At 44.2% G+C, this 20,563-nt stretch overlaps 1 protein-coding gene across 10 annotated transcripts in view; it reads left to right on the forward strand.

The window, feature by feature from the left end:
• CAST (calpastatin) overlaps positions 1-20,563 on the forward strand; it is a 107,109-nt gene that overhangs the window by 79,030 nt on the left and 7,516 nt on the right. For all 10 annotated transcript variants that reach the window (XM_032798680.2, XM_032798681.2, XM_032798684.2 and 7 more), the window contains 8 exons: positions 3,951-4,034; positions 4,792-4,839; positions 5,034-5,126; positions 5,715-5,816; positions 7,517-7,618; positions 16,514-16,606; positions 17,508-17,561; positions 18,309-18,398. In XM_032798680.2, coding sequence (XP_032654571.1) covers positions 3,951-4,034; positions 4,792-4,839; positions 5,034-5,126; positions 5,715-5,816; positions 7,517-7,618; positions 16,514-16,606; positions 17,508-17,561; positions 18,309-18,398 — 666 coding nt within the window. The remainder of the gene's footprint in view (positions 1-3,950; positions 4,035-4,791; positions 4,840-5,033; positions 5,127-5,714; positions 5,817-7,516; positions 7,619-16,513; positions 16,607-17,507; positions 17,562-18,308; positions 18,399-20,563) is intronic.

Below are 20,563 nucleotides of genomic sequence, written 5' to 3' on the forward strand. Positions count from 1 at the left end.
GAATTCAGTTATGTTCTCAGTAATCCATTTTAGGGTGAACATAGCATCTGTGCATAGTCTCACTTGTGTAAATCCAGATTGTTGTTCAAGTAGGATGGTATCCATCTTTCCTTTCATTCTGTTCAGGAGGACTGCTGCTAATATTTTACCTTTGACAGATAGAAATGTTACTCCCCTCCAATTTGAACAATTGTTTAGATTACCTTTCTTTGGTAACTTGATTATGATACCGAGGGTCCGTTCTTCCAGCACTTTCTCCTCCGTCCATATTTTGTTGCACAGCGAACAGATGACTGATTCCATGTCTTCGCCTCCATTTTTAAGCATCTCAAGATGAATGCCATCCAAACCCAGATGTGTTGTTGTTTTTCAGCTTCTAAAATGCTTTTTTTACTACTTAAATTTTTACCTCAGATACATCTATATCTAGGTCTAGTGGTTTATCATTGTTAAATTCCAGTCTTGTAATTGGTTCTGCTTGGTTTAGCACTTCTTTGAAGTGTTCCACGTATCTATTTTTGTGTTCCGCCTGTGTTTTCAAACTTTCTCCTTGTTTCCCTATCTCTGAGATACTTCTGAATTTTGATCTGTATTGTGCTAACTGTTTCAGGATCGTGTAAACTGTTCTTGGATCAGGGTGGAGGGGATAGCTCAGTGCTTTGAGCATTGGCCTGCTAAACCCAGGGTTGTGAGTTCAGTCCTTGAGGGGGCCACTTAGGGATCTGGGGCAAAAATCAGTACTTGGTCTTACTAGTGAAGGCAGGGGGCTGGACTCAACAACCTTTCAAGGTCCCTTCCAGTTCTAGGAGATAGGTATATCTCCAATTATTATTTACCCTGCTTCTTCAGTTTCACTAGCCTTACTTTCTATCTAGTTTTGCGTATCCCGTTTGCATTGTTTCTTTACTGCTTTGTCAAGGTTCTTGTACAGTAACTCCCCACTTAACATCCTCTCGCTTAACATTGTTTTGATGTTACATCCCTGCTCAGTTACAGAACATGCTCCATTTAAAGTTGTGCAATGCTTCGCTATAACGTCGTTTGACTGCCTGCGTTGTCCACACCTGGCAGCCCCCTATCAGCTCTCTTATGCCCCCCAACAGCGCCTCCCATCCGTCGGCAGACCCTGCGGATCAGCGCCTTCCCCCTCCTCCTCCTGGATTGTGGCATTCAGGAGGGAGGAGGGAGGACTTGACACGCAGGCTCCCCCTCCCTCCTGCCCACGGCAATCAGCTGGTTTCAGGGGGGACAGGAGCGAGGACTCAGTGTGCAGGCTTCCTCCTCCCTCCTGCCCACGGCAATCAGCTGGTTTCAGGGGGGACAGGAGCGAGGACTCAGTGTGCAGGCTTCCTCCTCCCTCCTGCCCACGGCAATCAGCTGGTTTCAGGGGGGACAGGAGCGAGGACTCAGTGTGCAGGCTTCCTCCTCCCTCCTGCCCACGGCAATCAGCTGGTTTACAGCGTTTGGGAGGCAGAGGAGGGAGGGGGAGCCTGCGTGTCAAGTCCTCCCTCCTCTGCCTCCCAAACGCTGTAAACCAGCTGATTGCCGTGGGCAGGAGGGAGGGGGAAGCCTGCACACTGAGTCCTCGCTCCTGCCCCCCTGAACATTGCAAGCCAGCTGATTGCGCCAAGTAAAGGGGCAGAAGAGGGGAAGAAGAGGTTTGGGGGAAGTGGTGGCGTGGGTGAGCCGGAGGTTGAGCCGCCCACCCCTGGTGCTTGCAGAGTAGGGGAAGCTGCTGCTGCTGCGCAACTTGCTTCTAGCCTACAGCACCTTCAGCCTCCTTGCCTGGCTCATTGGCTCCAGTGCCAGTGGGCTGTGCCTGTGTGGAATAAGGTGGGGGCACCTCTCAACTATAGTACTGTGCTGTATGGCAAAAAGAAATTTCCCTGGAACCTTTACTTTCATTCTTATGGGGAAATTGGATTCGCTTAACATAGTTTCACTTACAGTTGCATTTTTCAGGAGCATAACTACAGCGTTAAGTGAGGAGTTACTGTAGATTTGTTTCTTCAGTCCCATGTTGTAGTACTAGAGCCTTTTGTTTTCTTCTTTTGTCTATAATTTTCTGTGTTTCTTCTGAGATCCACTGTTCTGAATTGGTAGAAAGAGAGGAAGCAATAATCTTTTCAGCTGCTTCTAGCGTAGCTGATTTGAAAAGATCCCAGTATTTTTCCACTCTGTTTTCTTCAGGATCTTTAAGGGCCTTTTTACCTCTATCTGGTACTCTTTTTCGTATCTTGCAATCTTGTAGTTTCTGTGTATTGTATAATCTGAGTCTGTGTTCTTTCTTTTAAGTGCTTTAGACTTCAATTTGATGTTTGTTTTCAGCAAGAAGTGATCACTTCCTATATCTGCTCCTCTGAATACGCTTGTGTCTAACACTGATGTTCTCCACCTTTGACTAACACAGATATAGTTGATCTCATTTTGTGTACGGTCATTTGGTGAAAATCCGTGTCTTTTTGTGTATGTTTTTATGTTGGAAGAAAGAATTGCAGATGCTAAACTTGAATTTTGTGCCGAAAACAATAAGTCTTGTGCTATTGTCTGTCATTCCAGTTGTATGTGAGCTGATGATTGTTTTCCAACCTCTTCTTTCATTTCTGATCTGGGAATTAAAATCTCCCATAACCAGGACAAGATCGTGGTTTGGTATTTCTTTCATTATGATTAGGTCACTGTCCCTCTTTTATACTTTCTTCCCGCTGCTAGAAAGATCCTTGCTGTGACGTGGGTTAGTCCGTCCCCGTGGCGTACTTGTGGATTCCCTGGGAGAGTGGATCCTTTTTATTGGCCATCAACACCTATCTGATTTGTTGCAACTGAAAGGCCTGCTGTGGGCATTTTCCAACCTCAGAACATATTTCAGTAGCACATATAGCAGTCCTTCATAACTTCACGTACAAAGATAGTACATACAATTCAACATGATATTTTTGTTCAACAGATAAAGACTTTTAAAATACCTCACAAGGCATACTTGTACAAAACATATCACAGTCATATCACAATGGTGAATATGCAGGTTCCAGGGTGCTACTTGGAGGTAGAGTTTCACAAAATTATTAGTATAAATTAGTGCAGAATGATTTATAAGTGATTTTTTTGTAAATTCACTTTAGGCATGCATACATACCTTAAGAATGAAATATTTGGTAACACAGTATCGTTTCTACATTCACACAACAACAACAAAATCAATTAGCCCCTTAAAAGAAACCAATTTAGATTTTGTGCTGGTTTATTATTTTAAGTAAATTTCTCCCTTGTTTCGAACATAAAGACAAAGGAAGGAATGAAATGTATAGCTACATTTGTTTGTAAAGGTGTTCTATGATTGAAAGAACAGGGTTCAATATATTACTAAAAGGATCTTTCACTCTGTTGGACATCTTCACAATTTTTCTGTAAAAACCTGTAAAACTTTGACCTCTGGGTCAGGTATTACTCAAAGCAGCCCAAGATAGCTGGTAGAGAATTACCCCGGCTCATGGGAACTCTCAGCCAGCAGAAAGCTGCTGCCTTTTGCCCCAGCTACCTTCCCTGCTTCCCTAGGCCTAATCCCGCCCCTGTGCAACCTAAATAAGGTTGCAGCCCTGAATAAGGGAGCTGTTAGTGTGTTTCATACAGAGAACAGAATCAAGGCCCATGGATGTTTTTATTGTTGTTGGTTTATACTTACTCTCATATTTACTTTTATCAGTTTTATACCAAATATAATACTATTAAAATGAATGGAATTACTCCTCATTTTATATTGAAATAAGTGAGTGGAGAATCAGACTTAAGACTCATTAGAAGAAAGCATGAGATTTTGCCTGATAATTTAACTGCATTTGCAAGGGAACATATGCCTACAATGATGTTGTACTGGAAGAGAGTTAAAAACTTGCTCACATGCAGTATGTAAGAAATGTTGAGAAATGTTCCACTTTTGTTTTCCACCTTAGGAGAAAGCCAAACAAGAAGAACGAGAGAAACTGGGTGAAGATGAAGAAACTATCCCTCCTGAATACAGATTAATAGAAGCAAAGGTAATTCCTTTTAATATTTTCCTATATTCTTTGCACCTATTTCTTTGTTCTTGGATGTTGCTTCAGGCACTACAGTAATACATAATGAATGACTTTATTGTAATTTGTGGTGGTTCAGCATATCTGAATACTAGGAAACTTTTATTTAGATATCTAAATACGGGTAAGGGTGGTTTAGCTTTATGCACCCAAATGTGAATAATTCTGCCTGAGAAGGATGAATTGGATTATTTACTATTTGTGCTTCAAAAGAATAATTATTAAGTTCCAATCAATTACCTTGCTGTAACCCAGTGAAGCTGATGGGATTTTTGCAAATGTCACCAAGAGCATAAGCTGATGATAATGATAGGGTTGCACAGGCATAAATGAGGCCTGCAATACCCTTTGTTGCTGATGTGTTAGGAAATTACCCTCCTTGACCCTAAGTTCTGGAGTGATTATGCACGGCTACAGGTTAGGCTTTCATTTGCAAATTGAGCATATTTGATATGGCAATGGGGAGACAGTAAGCATGGAAGCTCACAATGACATTTTTGGAGTCTCTCTTTCAGAGTGGAACTATATTTTAAATTCCTGAACCCCCATTTATATCAAAAGCCTGACCAATGGCTGTTTTTTTTAAAAAAAAAAGAGGAGGGGGCGAGGGGAGGAGAGGCAGTGTAATAACATTTTGTATGTTTTAAACCCCTGTTACCAAAAGACTTCTGTTTCGTGATCATAGAGAACTACTTAAAAAACAGTGTTTTCTCTGTAGAATAAAGATGGAAAACCACTCTTGCCAAAATCTAAAGAAGAAACCCAGGTCAGTGAGTAAATATTCAGAAAATCTTTCACTTTTCCATTTGTCATTCCTTAAACAGAGAAGGAAAAGATTTCCTATTCTTTAAGCTTTTAGCTGTATTCTGATTCTCTAAATTATGCAGGTGTAATCAGAGCAATCAACAGATTTCAAACAGAAAGGATAAAAAAGTTGGTGTCATTTCTTTTTAATTGTAGTCCATGAGTGAAAGTGATCTCTTGGATGCTTTGTCAAAGGAATTTTCCAGTTCCCCAGCAACATTACCGTCTGCACCACTAGCTACACCTAACGTAAGATCTCTGAATTTACTTGATTTGTATTATTCTGTTTTATATTCAAGTTGTTTAAATAACTTGTATTTTCCATAATTTTTTTAGTAAATGTAGAAGGAAAAAAACAGGCACAGGCTTTCTGAAATTATGAGAAAAATTAGGGCGTGTTTTGTTGTTGTGTCTAATTTAACAGATGTTTGCATTGGTAACACAATCATTGAGACTTTTCAAAGCAATCTAGAGGATTTAGACATCTGGGGTGAAGTCCTAGACCAATTGTAATCATTATGATTGTTTCCATTGACTTCAGTGAAGTCAGGATTTCACCCACTAATTTTAATGGAGAGTTGGACAAGTTACTTCTGACGTATGAAATGTAGAAAACATAAGTTTAAATGACTTCTTGAGAACGGTTATGCCCTCTAATGGGGATGGGGAAAGGAGTAAATTAGGCTGAAATAGTACAGTATGTTTAGAAGAATGAAGTCCCAGATGAGCACTGTACAGGATGAAAAAACATAGTTGTGCGTCCCAGAAACTTGGGATTTCCTATGTATGTTTATAGTATTATATACACTGGTAACAACACTTTTTTTTTTATTTTAGAAATCCACAGCTGTTAAATCTTCCCCAGCTGCCTCTGAAGAAATTGTCTCCTCCACCACAGCTTCTGCAGTGCACTCAGCAGCTCCTCCAGCTGCTACCCCAGTAAGAAGCATTCATTGTTGTTGATGGTGATGTTCATACTAAAACCTGTTAGAGGAAGGAAATAGGAGATCTTTTTAGAGTAGTTCTTAATGGTGGACCCTGTTGTAAAATTGAATCATTTTACTGTTGAAACTGGCTATTAAGAAGATAGATTTTTCTCTGGAAAAGAATTCTAGACTTCTGCATTTTGTGTACGGTTTTGCACTATGGTCCAAATTTTGGATTATGTTACATATATGCACATTCCAGAAACCCCTTGGCCAGCACCAGGAATGAATGCTGTAAGTTGTCCATCCCTTTTCTGGTTCCTTGAGAAACATGGAAGGCATAACTAGATGTGACCTAGAAGTCATGGGCTGTGATTGTGTATGTAAACATGTTAACGCAAGACTCAGCTATAGTCTGTATGAATAGCCCCCTTTCAGCTCTGAGTTGGAATAGATTTTATAATTGATCTGTGAGAGGGACTGGTCTTGGCCAGAATAGGAGCATACATTCACGTAATTTTTTTTGCAGCGTATATGTGCACAATTTTGAGGCTTGTTATGCTTTTTTTCCCTCTTATGTCTGCCAGAATTTAACCCTGTGTTTGGTCAGCTAAATACAAATACAAGCTAGATCCCCATGGTGTACCCTCGCAGGACCATGTGGTTCTGTGATTTTTGTGAGGCCTCTGCAAGTGGGGTTGAGGCAAAAAATGCAAGTAAAAGTAGAATACTATACTTGTCATTGTGACAAATCACTTCTACAGGAACAGCAGGAAAAGTAAGGGTTAATGGGGAAGAGTGCTGCTTCCCCTCCTGCTATAAGCAGAGGAGGGCTCTCCTTGGCTAGGGTAAGCAGTGCTCTTACTTATCCCCAACTCCTTCCTTGGCTGGTGCAGTGAAAGCTCCCACTTCTGCTTCAGTCTATTTTAACCGCTATATTGGAGAAACTCCTTTGGCTCACATTGTGTTAAGAAAATAAACTTAACCGAGAAGCTGAAGTTTTCAGTAGGTAAAACCTATGTGTATAAGCAAAGGACAGCACGTTCTGGAAGGAAAAAACCTTTCAAATGTTAATGGAAACATTAAACAGCCAGAGAATTTTAACTTACGCGACTGGCACTTGCTTAGCAGCTACCTATACACTGCAGTAAAAAACCTGCTGCACCGAGTCTCAGGCTCAGCCTGTGGGGCTAAAGTTATAGTGCAGTGTAGACATTCAGGTCGCAAGGAGAGGGGAGAGAGAGTCTCAGAGCTCAGGCTGGAGCCCAACCCCAAACGTTTACTCTGCATTTTTCAGCCCAAGCCCCACGAGTCCAAGTCAGCCAACCCAGGCAGATACATTTGGGCTGCAGGTCTTTTACTGCTGTGTAGTCGTGCCATTGGCAGAATGAGGTAGCACATGTTTGTTATGATGATCCATTTTAAAACTGTTTCTAGTGTAGATGTTGTCCTAAATTAGAACTGGTTTGCTTGTAGCAGACAAATGCCAAATAAATTTCTACTCCACTTGCCTACTCTAAGTTATCTTTTCCCTTTACTCTGAACATCCAATAATTTTCCAACTGTTGTCACTACATTGCAATTAATTTTATTTATGGTATTTCAAAGGCAGAGTAGACTTTGTGTTGGATGAAGTTAGTGTTTGTTATACCTTGTTTAAATGGAGATTTTTTTGTGACACATGTTTTCTTGAATATATTTACATTTTGTTAGGGTGGGAAAGAGCAAGACAATGCCCTAGACCTCCTGGCTGGTTCATTGGGACAAAGAGAACCCGATCCTGATGAAAACAAACCAGTTGTGGATAAAGTAAAGGTAGTGAAATATTCTCAGTTTGTACCACCAAAAATAAATGGAACATCTGCCCTGTCTATTCTTAATCTATTTATTTTACACAGAAGAGAATATGGTATATCATTTTCAAGCACAAGAATAATTTGAGTGAAGATAAAGCATGTGTGTATGCTATGCTTAATTTATGCATGTTTTATTCAAGAAGTTAAATATTTAATTGACCAGTTCATTTCATATTGTAAATCTAAAAGGTTTAAACACCAGGGTAGTCATGTTCAGATTCTTTTTAAGTTTTGTGTTGAATCCATAAGTGCTTGATGCCATCCCAGACCATTGAAAACAATTAGGAGCTGAAGTATGTTGTAGAAGAAAATCAAAAGTATTTAATCCAGTACCTGTGCAATTATTTCTGTGATTACATTTCAGATTCTTCTCTAATCTTCATTTCTAAAGTGACTTTGATCGCCTGTTGTTAAATTGAGTTTTATCACATTACACATAGCAGAGTAAACTAATAGACTGTTAATGATATTTTTGAAATGAAAAAATCATGTTCTGCTGGGGTTTGTTTTCAGATGTGTGTGCTCAAGCCTACCCCCACATACACTTGTCGAGACTTCACGTTGTACCACCTCTTTAGGTATAGAGTGTTGTATTCTTCAGTGCTTTTCCTGCCATTTCTTTGGTTGGCTAAAGGTTATTAGTAGAAAATAATTCAAAACTCTTCTCCTAACTGCAGGGATTAAAGGCCCAATCCTGAACCACTGAAATCAATGAGAGATTTGCCATTGACTTCACTGGGGAAGGAGTAGGACCATGGTACAGTTTTTTATTTTTGTCTACAAAGTTTATAATCTTTAGCAGCCTAAGAAGTTGCCAGACTGGCTTTGTCCATGTTTGCACACTCTACAGCAGAGGTTTTCAGACTGTGGGGTATGCCTCCCTAGGGGGGCGCAGAGGAACACTCAGGTGAGTGAGTGGTGACACCAGATGGCTCGGGCTTCAGCTCAGCGGGGCTCGGGGAGGGACTGCCACTTCCACCCCCTAACTCACCTATTTTTGTCTGGGTTGAGGTGGTGCAACTCAAAGTGGGGGCACAACTCAAAAAGTGAAAACTGCTGCTCTGCAGCTATCAGCCCATACAGCCAGATTTTTCAGATGTTGCAGTTCCTGATATTTCTGGCCAAATAGGTTGTATGACAGCCAGTTCCTCTCTGGTATCTTCAGTTCTGTTCTCTACCTCCTTAGCCTTTAATTCCCAATGTTAACATTTTGAAGGAGCCCTGGTTTAAAGCCTTAGATTTTCCTCTTAGCAGCTCAAAACAATTAGCGTTTTTGACACATTAAATAACCCCAAATTGTACACTCACTGGAATGCCATTGACACCAGTAAGATTGGACAGGTTAAAAATAAGTGCAGAATTTGGTCCCTAATTTTTAAATAATTTTTAAAGAAAGTACTGTATGGAGTGATATTAAATATCCTGCAATAAATTGCCCCGAAGGGTGCCCGACAAACTAAGAATTGATGTAATAGATTAATTATATGTTTAATGTTGGTAAGTGACAGCATGAGCCCTGGGCTGGAGAGAGTTTGCATGTGTTAATCATCAAGCCCAAAACTTGGTATCTCCGCATCACAGTACAGTATGCGTATGTTAACTTCTATACCTTTTTTTTTTAAACACAGAAAATGTTTATAACAAAATTAGGATGCTTTCTTTTCTAGTAAAAAAGAGAATTCTTTAAATTCTTCGAGTGCTTGCTCATGTCCATTCAGCTTAGGTATGTGTGTTCGCCACGTGCACCAGTGCTGGAAGCTTTTTCCCTCAGCAGTATCCCTAGGGGATCAGCTCTGGCCCCCTGGAGTGGCACACACATGCTGCAGTATATAGGGCACTGCCAGATCCCCCCCCGCCCCCCCTCCCCTCAGTTCCTTCTTGCTGCCAGTGATGGTGCTGGAATTGTTGCAGCTTCAGTTAGTGCTTTTGCTGCTTTTTTGTACAAACTAGTTATCTCTTGTATTATAGTGTATATAATTTTCTGTTAATGTTTATAAATCCCTTAGCTATAGTTAGAGACTTCATAGGTAGGGATATCTTAGTGGTTTGAGCATTGGCTTGCTAAACCCAGGGTTGTGAGTTCAATCCTTGAGGGGGCCACTTAGGGATCTGGGGCAAAAATTGGTCCTGCTAGTGAAGGTAGGAGGCTGGACTCGATGACCTTTCAAGGTCCCTTCCAGTTCTAGGGGATTGATATATCTCCAATTATTTTTTTATTTTTTTTATTTAGGTCCTGAACGGTACTTTGTTTCAGGATGGGGCATGCCCTGGTTCCCAGTCTTTAAGCTCTGTGGTTGCTGCAAGAGGCCTATGCCCATTAGTGATCCACACAGCAGTTGTCTGCTATGCATGGGCAAAGGGCACTTCTCTTAATGAAAAGTGAAAAATTTGCAAGTCCTTCAAGTCAAGGACTAAGAAGGAGTGCGATATTCATTTAAGAGCACTCCTTACAGAGTCGGCCCTCACTCCGGTCCTGGAGCAACACTCTAACTTGGCGCCAAGTACTGTGACCTCGGTATACAGCGCCCTACTGGGACCGTCCAGTGGCCGGCACCGGTCCCCATTCGTGGCTCCGACCAAGAAGGCGGGGCAAGGCAGTCTCCAACCTCCCACAAGGGAAAGGATAAGACTGGATGTGCGAAGGTCCCTCTTCACCAAGTCAAGATCTCGGGCCCATGCTCCAGTGGAGCAGTGTAGCCCAACCTGCTCCCCGCCAGCTACCCTGTATAGCAGAGGGTGCCTCCGTCAGCTCCAGAGGCCCTGCAGGCAGCGCAGGTGATCATATCCCTCCTGGTGCCACTTGCACCGGCTCCTGCAGTTCCCTGGTCACAGAATAAACGTGTGTTCGAACTGCTTCGGTTCCCACCTCAGCGGCATCATTCCCCATTGCAGGGGACGTCCCACCAGCACTCACCCTCCCATAGCCGCCATGCATCTGACGTGATAGGCAGATGCAGTGCAGCCCCATTTGGTCCCCAGACCTTGGGCATGGGCAGAAAGGCTCAAGGCACAGCTTGCCAGCCACCGGGCGCAGACCTTTGGAGGCATGCACCCCCCAGCAGGAGTACCAGTCCTGGTATCTCCAAGACCATGGTACCACTCCAAGGACCCGTCGAGGGATCGATGTTACCATTCCTTGGATCTTTGCCAATCCCCTAGGAGGGCATCACCCTGTGCAGGCACTTCCCGGCACCAGGCCCATTCTGACTCCTGGTCCCAGTCCTCATCCTGGTACAGCTCATCAAGCGTGAGACATAGATCGCCAGCTCCAAGCTGTCATGGATCTGTTGAGCGCCACGGGTCCCTAAGATCCCATTCCAGTTCGTATTCCAGGTGGAGTGACCAGCACTGGTAGGGACAGAGCCACCATTTCGCTTTGTCCTGGTCACCTAGGACCAAATGCTCAGGATCCAGCTCTGGTTTGGAGCAAGGTTCCTTGACAGCGGGACAAGCTCCAGTACCATCTATACTATCGGCACCGAAACTGGCCCATAGCTTCAGGCACAGTGGCCAGTGCCGTGGTATCCATGGATCCCATGGGGTTTCACCCAGCCCTCCCAGGCTGCCTGGAGAGTCAGAGAGACCAGCTGCCTCTCTCTCTCATCCTCCTCCAGTGCACAAAGCCTCGAGTGCGGGGGACCCTACAGGTCAAAGAGGGAACAGGGGAACAAAGCTACTGGACCACCAATGGTTGTGGAGGACCCTCCAGCATCAGCATCTTCATCACATCGCCAGATGAGTCATTAATGGGGCCCCTTCCTCCGGTTCCTCCGGAGGCTGCTAAAGCGCACCAGGAACTACTGAAGAGGGTCGCTGCCAACCTTGGTCTTTAGGCAAAGGAGCTAGAGGAGCCTTCGGACTCTTTTCAATGTCCTCTGCTCCACAGCACTGGCCAGGGTGGCACTTCCCCTTCATGATGGGGTCTCTAAGATCACTAATGCCCTGTGGCAAACTCCCTCCTCCCTGCCACCCATATCCAAGGGGGCTGAGCGCAAGTACTTCGTGCCATCCAAAGGCCATGAGTACCTGTACACCCACCCTGCTTCCAACTCCCTAGTTGTAAAAGCGGTTAACCACAGGGAGCGACAAAGTCAATCCCGGGGCTATCCCTAAGAACAATTACTCCAAGAGACTAGACTTGTTTGGGAGTAAGGTTTATTCGTCCTCTAGTCTCAGTTGAGGGTGGCCAACCATCAGGCCCTCCGGGATGCTATGATTTTAACATGTGGCAAGCCATGGCCAAGTTTGAGGGCTCTCTTCCTGAGGCTTCTAAGAAGGCATTCTGGGCTATTATGGAGGAGGGCACCTCTGTGGCTAGGGCGATGCTCCAGGTGGCATCGGATGTGGTGGATACTGCCTCCCGAACCATAGCCTCAGCCGTCACCATGCGCCAGACATCCTGGTTGCTCCTCTTTGGCTTGTCCACGGAGGCTCAGCAGTCAATGCTAGACCTTCCCTTTGGTGTGCAAGCCCTATTTGAGGAACAGATGGACAATAAGCTTCATGGCCTAAAGGACTCCCACACGACCCTTAAGACACTGGGCCTTTATGTTCCTGGCCCTGTCCGCAAGCGATTTAAGCCGCAGCAGATTCAGGGTCAGGGGAGCCACCCTTGCCAGGAGCCTCCCCATAAGAAATCCAGAGGCTACTAGCCAACAGCCTTTACAAGACTCTCAGTCGAGCTCGATCCACATTAAGCAGACAGGCAAGTGTTCATTTTGAGGGTAAGCCCGAGGGTGACCTACCGGACTGTTCCCAGGATCCTCCCTCCCCTGTTTTTGCCAACTACCTTTTTCCTTTCCTCCCTGCATGGGCATCTAGAATATCAGACCTATGGGTCCTCAATACAGTGGTGTGGAGTTACACCCTTCAGTTACTTTCTACCCCACCTCCCCGTCCCTCTTCAGGGTCTCCTCGTGCAGGAGGTAGAGCGGTTACTGCAGCTAGGTGCAGTGGAGATTGTACCTCCAGAGCACAGGAACAAGGGGTTCTATTCCTGCTACTTTTTAATCCCAAAGGCCAAGAGCGGTCTGTGACCTATCCCGGATCTGCAAGACTTGAACCGCTTCCTAGCGAAGCTGAAGTTCTGCATGGTCTACCTGGCCTCCATCATCCCCTCCCTGGATCCAGGAGACTTGTATGCCACCCTCTGTCTGAAAGATGTGTACTTCCACATCGCCATCTTCTAGGGACACAGACGCTTACTCCGGTTTATGGTAAGTCCCAACCACTATCAGTTTGCGGTCCTCCCGTTTGGCCTAGCGCCAGCACCTCAGGTGTTTGCCAAGTGCATGTCAGTGGTGGTGGCTTACCTGAGACATCGGGGTATCCAGATCTACCTGTTCCTCAATGACTGACTGGCTAGTCAAGGGCAGCTCCAGGTCCAAAGGCATGTCACAATGCTGTTAGTCATCTGCCGTCACTTTGGCCTGTTGGTGAACGACAAAAAAAGTCCACATTCGTTCCAGTACAGAGGATAGAGTTCATTGGAGCGGTGCTTGACTCAACCTGCACCAGGGCGTTCCTGCTGCTGGAGAGATTCAGGGCACTGACGGACCTCATCGCAGAAGTCTCCATGTTTCCCCTGACCCATGGCCAGGGTTTCCCTGTGCCTAGTAGGTCACATGGCAACACGTACATATGTGGTGCACCACGCCAGGCTCTGGATGCGACCCCTGCAGCTATGGCTGGTGACGGTCTACTTCCAGTCCAGGGACCACTTGGAAAAGAGCACTACCATCCCTGCGAAAAAACAGTACTTACTTCGCTGCAATGGTGGACTGACCCCTGGAAAGTCCTGGAAGAAGTTCCCTTCATCAGCACTCCTAACTCAGTCGAGTTGGTTTCAGACGCTTCAGACCTCGGCTGGGGGTGCGCACCTCGGCACCCTCCAGATCCAAGATATGTGGTCCCCAGAGGAGTTGATGCTAAAGATAAACGTCAAAGAACTCAGGGCGGTGTACAGAGCATGCGCAGTCTTCCTCCCTCACCTGTCGGGCAGAGTGGTCGGAGTCCTGACAGACAACACAGCCTCAATGTTCTACATCAGCAGACAAGTGGGAGCGCAATCCTCAGCCCTTTTCCAGGAGACACTCCGTCTCTGGGACTGCTGCCTCGACCATGGAATCCATCTAGAAGTGTCACCTTCTGGGTGCCAAGAACACGCTAGCAGATCACCTAAGTAGGGACTTCTCCTCCCACCACGAGTGGGTGTTCCACCTGGAGGTAGCCAGCACAATCCCCCAGAGGTGGGGAACTCCGCCAGTGAATTTGTCCATGACCAGGCAGAACAGAAGGTGCCACAGGTTTTGCTCCAGATGGGGTCTGGGCAAGGGCTCCCTCATAGACGCCTTCCTCCTGCCATGGGCAGGAAACCTGATGTATGCGTTCCCTCCAATTCCACTAATCAGCAAGGTCCTAGCAAAAGTCAACATTGCCCCAGCATGGCCTCACCAGCACTGGTTTGGGATGCTATCAAGCTTTTCAGTGATCCTTCCCTGGCCCCTGCTGAATCAACCAGATCTGCTGTCACAAGATCACAGTCGACTGGCACCCCAGCCTTCCGTCCCTCCACCTCACGGTGTGGCTGAACTCTGAGGAATGAGCCAGTTCGGAAGGGGTCCGGAAGGTCCTCCTTGAGAGTAGAAAGCCCTAAACTAGGTAGACCTTCCTGGCAAAGTGGATGAGGTTCTCCCGCCGGGTGGCCAGACAGGGCAGCTCCCCTGTGCATTCTTCAGTGCAGTCTATCTTAGACTACCTGCTTCATTTTAAGGAGCCAGGGCCTAGCTCACTCTATCAGGGTGCAGCTGATGGCCATTTCTGCCTTTCATCTGCCAATCCAGGGGCAGACTGTGTTCTCCTATGACAGGACGGTCAGGTTCCTCAGAGGCCTCAAGAGGCTTTTTCCTCAAGTTCGGTCCCTGGCCCCTCAGTGGGATCGCAGCTTGGTTCTGTCCAGGCTTACGGGCCCACCCTTTGAGCCTTTGGCTTTGGGATCCCTGTCTTATCTATTGAGGAAGGTAGCTTTCCTGGTGGCAGTGATGTCGGCGAGGTAAGTCTCCAAGCTGTGAGTCCTGACCTCAGAACTGCTGTACAACGTCTTCTATAAGGACAAGATCCAGCTCTGGCCCCACCCAGCTTTCCTTTCCAAGATGGTGTCTGCTTTCCACATGAGCCAGGACATCTTCCTTACGGTCTTTTGCCCTAAGCCCCAGGAGACTAGTGAAGAAAGGTGCCTTCACACTTTCGATGTAAGAAGGGCTCTGGCTTTCTACCTACATCAGACAAAACCTTTCCGTAAGATGACTCAGCTTTTCATCTCTGCAGCTGATAGGATGAAGGGCTTCCCAGTGTCCTCACAGAGGATTTCTAACTGGATCACCTCTTGCATTCAGACCTGCTCTGAGTTACTGGGAGTCCCTCCACCGCTGATCGTCTGAGCCCACTTGACCAGTGCACAGGCATCTTTGGCGGCCTTCCTGGCACACTTCCCGATCCAGGACATCTGTCGAGCTGTGACATGGTCCTCGGTGCACACATTCACAGCCCACTACACAATCACACAGCAGGCCAGGGACAATGCTGGGTTCGGCAGAGCTGTGTTGCAATCTACACATCTGTGAACTCCTACCCACGTCTGAGGGGTACTACTTGGGAGTCACCTAAGTTGAATGGACATGAGCAAGCACTCAAAGAAGAAAATACAGTTACCTTTTCCATAACTGCTGTTCTTCGAGATGTGTTACCCATGTCCGTTCCACAACCCGCCCTCCTTTCCCACTGTCAGAGTTTCCAGCAAGAAGGAACTGAGGGTGTAGGGAACTGGCAGCGTCCCTTATATCGCAGCATGTGTGCACCATTCCAGAGGGCCCCTACGGATACTGCTGAGGGAAAAACTTCTGGCACTGGTGCATGCGGCGAGCGCACACACTCCTAAGTTGAATGGACATAAGCAACATATTTCAAAGAACACCAGTTACGGAAAACGATAACTGTCTTTTTGACTGTAAATGGCTAGTTATTTTTTTAATATGTACTGAAGGATATACATATATCTAATCAAATGCCACATAAAGTAGCCTAAACAAAAACATACAGATTTGTTTGTAGAATGACTGCTTCCCTCTTTCATATTGTATTCAGGAAATTGTGATCTTAATCATCTTAATCTTATTTTATGTTTAAAACCATCTCTGGCTGCAGCTAATTCTGACTGTTTCCTTAGTAATAAGAGACACAGACCACTGACCTTTAATTGTGATATTTGGCTGGCAAGAACCTTGCATTTTTATACAATATGAGCATGGCTGAGGAGCTGCAGCACAAAGCAATGCCGTTATAAGAATGTTAATCTTGTGTTTGAGCTAGTGCAGTAGGTGAATGAGTTCTAATGTGGTGGCATAATGTGCTGAACACTTAGTAAGCAGTTGAGTTGTTATCTAGCTGAGAAGCAGAACTGAAAACTTATTTGAAGAAAACAGTATCTGTTGTCATTTTGGGATTTTTAACATATTACAATCGTATATCTGTTGAGAGGCAACCATTTTTCAAGCTTTATACCCACAATGCAAGGTTCATGGTTAAACAAATGTGTTAAACATTTCCACTGATCCTGAACTCTAGTGTATAAAAATGTTGTTGTTCTCCTAGAACATTTATCTAAAAAGGTACTTTTATAAGATCTACCACTCAAAAAATTCTCTGTTTAATAAAGTTGTCCCAGCATATCTATTAGTTTGGGTCACGTGTTGTATGATACGCAATTACAGAGCAGTAAATTACAGATTACTCTTACTAGACCCCATCATTCTAATGGAGGAGATCAGTAATAATGTTGTTTGTTCCATATTCTTAGGAAGGTGCTAAATCTGAACACAGAGACAAACTTGGGGACAGAGATGATACAATCCCTCCTGATTACAGGCATCTTCTGGATTCAGATGAGCAGGTAAACAGAACCAAATACCTCAGTTGCTGCATTCTGAATTTAGATTCAGTCATCTTAACACTGTAACAAGTCAGTTTTCCCATCAGTAGAGTTGTGTGAGCAACCATTGGAGTTACATGAGTGACTCATCTCTATTGGAGTTACCTATATAAATCCCCACACTGAAGATGGGAGAATAAATCTCCAAACCATTATGTGTTTGATGCAAAGAAAATGGACTGTTCATTTTACATTGATCAAAGTCAGAATGGTTAAGACACTTCAAACAGTCATCAGCGATTATTGTAGGCAAGAAGTACTGGGATCCACGTGGCTGAAAATCAGGCCCAAGGTGTCTTAATTTGAGCACCCAAAAACAAGGCGCACAATACTAGTTGCCGCTCTTGAAATCTTAGGCCTTAAAATCACCGTGACTATTATTCCCTTCTCATCTTAGTAAAGCATTGTAAGATCTGTGGATGAAAAACATTATGTAAGTACTATTGTTTTTGTGGAACCTGGCAGAATAAAGTCTTCTGAAGCTGTCACTCATTTTACTGAATCACTGTGATGCTAAGAGAGTGAATGATCTTGTTCAACAAATGGGAGCCAGACAAAGTGTCTCCCAACCAATTCTCCTCTACTGGAAGGATACAGGGTGAGATGCAGAGTGTTCAGGGGGGGACATTAAAGCAGGGAAAAAACATGAGATCACAAGAGTGTGATGGAGGCCATGTAGGTATAATAAATGGATTGTAAAGTGGATAGGACAGTAAAGCATCATAAATAAAGTTACTGTGAATAATAAATAGTAGTGTCAAGTGAAGAATGTAAGAGCCTATTTTACTTTCAGTTTGATTCATCAGCTCAAACTAAAGGTTATGTAATAAATGCAGCCATTTCATCGTGTCTGTTTTTTAAGGGTAAACCAGTAAAGCCAATAGCAAAGGAGGATGTGAAACCCAAGGAACCAAAGGTAAAAGTCATTACAGTTTTATTCTGCACTGATCCCTTCCTGACTGTGCTCTGAATCGAATGCTGTTCTAAGCAGTGTTATTTTTGATTCAATAGCACTGTATATTGCACATTCTCAGAAATGCTGTTGAATAGATATAGAAATATTGTCCTTATTTAAGTGAGAGTAAAGACTTTCAAATGGGCAGCACTTATAATGTAGATATTACACATACAAAACTAAATTCAAAGAATGTTAAAGTTGTAAAGTCAAGTACTGAAAAATTCAGACATGCCAGAATTAAGGCTGCATGTGCAGTCTGACAATCAAAATTAGACTGAACTACCAGCTTCACCTGTAATAAGAACATGGGAACCAAGATTTTCAAAAATGAATTCTTAAAAGCATATTTAGGAACCTTAAATAAGTAGCCTGAGTTTCAAAAAAATGTTGAGCATTAATTGCTCTTACTGATTTCAAAATAGTAGCAATTCTTGAAAATCAGGAAACTGGGTAGGTCCTTAAATATGGATTTGGGAATCAATTTAAAAAAATTTCAGCTATGTGATTTCAGGGAGCTGCAGCTACACTGGGAAAAGAACTATGCTATCTGGTCAGCTTTGTGGATTGGGTATAAGTGCTAATGATTTATTTATTTATTTATTTATTTAGTCGGTTGGTTTTTTGCTTTAGTTGATCATTTTAGAGTACAATCTGTGACTCCTTTTGCATTCTGTAGTTTATGACTGATGATAGTTTCTTTTGCAGAAGCCTACAGATGATTCTGCAGCTATTGATGCTCTATCAGGGGACTTTGATAATTGTGCAAAAACTCCTCCCACACCACAACACTCAAAGGTAGGATATTTTCTCCCAAAGGATTTGCAAAATAGTATATTTGCAAGACCCTCACAGACGTAGGTTTGTATTACATTTCTTTGCTTTGGCTCTATTTGTGTTTAGATTTGCACTCTCCTGTATAAGAGCATTTGAGAGGGTAACTTAAAGGGACACTGTTAAGGCTTCATTGTTGGCCTGACATACTTTTAGAAGAAGTGTGAGAATTAACTGGGTTCAAAAAAAGAACTAGATAAATTCATGGACGATAAGTCCACCGTTGGCTATTAGCCAGGATTGTCAGGGATGCAACCCCATGCTCTGGGTATCCCTAAACCTCTGACTGCCAGAAGCTGGAACTGGATGACAGGGAATGAATCACTTGATAATTGCCCTGTGCTATTCATTCCCTCTAAAGCATCTGGCACAGGCTATTGTCATGTGACAGGATACTGGGCTAGATCGTGGATATGGCCATTCTTATGTTCTTATCCAGGGGATCCCAGTTTTTTCAGTTGTCTTCCTTGGATGAAGATCAGGAGGAAAGAAGAGTAGATATATAAGTAGGGCTGGAGTTGTGAATGGCCTTGATGGTGAAGACAAAAATCCTGTTGAAGTATCTTCAGAGCAATGAGAGAGGAGGGTGGATTTCAGTAGCAGCATTTGTATACACTGGGGTGGGACAAGAGGAAACGGGGAAGCAAAGAGGAGAAATCTTGACTTTATTACTGCAAGAATGACCAAAGTTTAGGGGAAGATTGGAACAAAGAGGAAAGTGAAGGTGCTGTAGAAGTAGTAATAGAAGGGCAGACTTGACAGTGTCTGAAGAGAGCTTGGATGTTTGAGGGAGCAGAGGAGAGAGAGAATTCAGATACATCAACATTGTCAGCCCATTTCTTGGGGAGGATAAGAGAGTTGATAGCAGGGATGAAGAAGTAAGAAGAGGATTTGGGATGAAAAATGAACAGTTCAATTTGTATCATATTGAGTTTGAGATTGTGGTATGACATTCACTTGGAACGGTCAGAGATGCAGATGGAGATGTGAGATGGCAGAATGGGAAAGGTAGGTGGTAGGGAGGTACATTCGGGAGTCGGGCACATAGAGATGGTGCCATAGTTAAATCTATAGGAATGGATGATGATGCTCTGGAGAATATAGAGGGAAACAAGGGAGCTGATATGTGATTAAATCTGGAATTGAAGAAAAGCACTGTGGAGGTCAAACTTCCTTCATGCTTGCTGTCCCCATCAATTTACTTGGGCTGTGCCAGCAAAACAGCACACTCGTTGCCTTTTGTATCATTGGAGAAATGGATCCATCCTAAATGGCTCCTTTGACGTGACCAGAACACACTGGGGTGATTGGGGGATATTAAGTGCTAAGATTCACAAACTGTGTTGTTAGATTTTCTAGAAGTGCTCACTCTGGCTAAATTAGGGTTCATTTAGTCAACCCCTATAACAATTTTATTTGCTCCTGTTTGCTACCTCTCCCTCCCCTGGATAAATAACCCCCCTAGTTCCCTCACCCACAGCCAGAAGAAATCACGTCACCTGAGGGGTGAAGAGCCTTTGTTCTCCACTGGCTTCCCACAGTCACAGCACAGTCTCCATGCCAGTTATTCCCTACCTCACTCTTGGCCACCTGATGTGATCCACCTCCCCTGCTTGTTTCCAGCCTCAGGGTCAAACTGGGAACTGGCAGCAGTGGAGGGTGTCACTTCAGGAGCACAGTGTGGAAGAGGTATGGGGACTCTCAGCTGGAAAGAGGCAAAAATGGTGAGGATTTTGATCACCTGAGAGTCCAGTCTCAGCCTTGCCTCCCAGCAGTCAAAAATTAATTTTCCTGCCCAGCACAGCAGCTTCTACTGGCCTCCTTGAAAATTGAGCCAGTTCATAAGTGACCCCCTTGAGTTAGCTGGTTTTCTCAAAATTAAAACATAAAACACCCAATTACTGAGAGACAGGTACCAGTAATCTCCCATTTAAAACATTTACTGTGATTCTGTCACATGATTTCTTTTTTGTTCCATACTGCCAGTAAGAAATGCCCTATTAAACTGAGGGGGTACAAAGCAGGATACAGTTTCCAAAAAGGAAGGTGGTTCTGTTTCCAGAGAGGCCTGCTGGCTAAAGCAGAACAATAGGAAGCTGCCTGGTCACCTCCTGGCCTTGCGGTGGAGA

The sequence above is a fragment of the Chelonoidis abingdonii genome, chromosome 6 (assembly GCF_003597395.2).
Source record: "Chelonoidis abingdonii isolate Lonesome George chromosome 6, CheloAbing_2.0, whole genome shotgun sequence".
Taxonomy (NCBI): domain Eukaryota; kingdom Metazoa; phylum Chordata; order Testudines; family Testudinidae; genus Chelonoidis; species Chelonoidis abingdonii.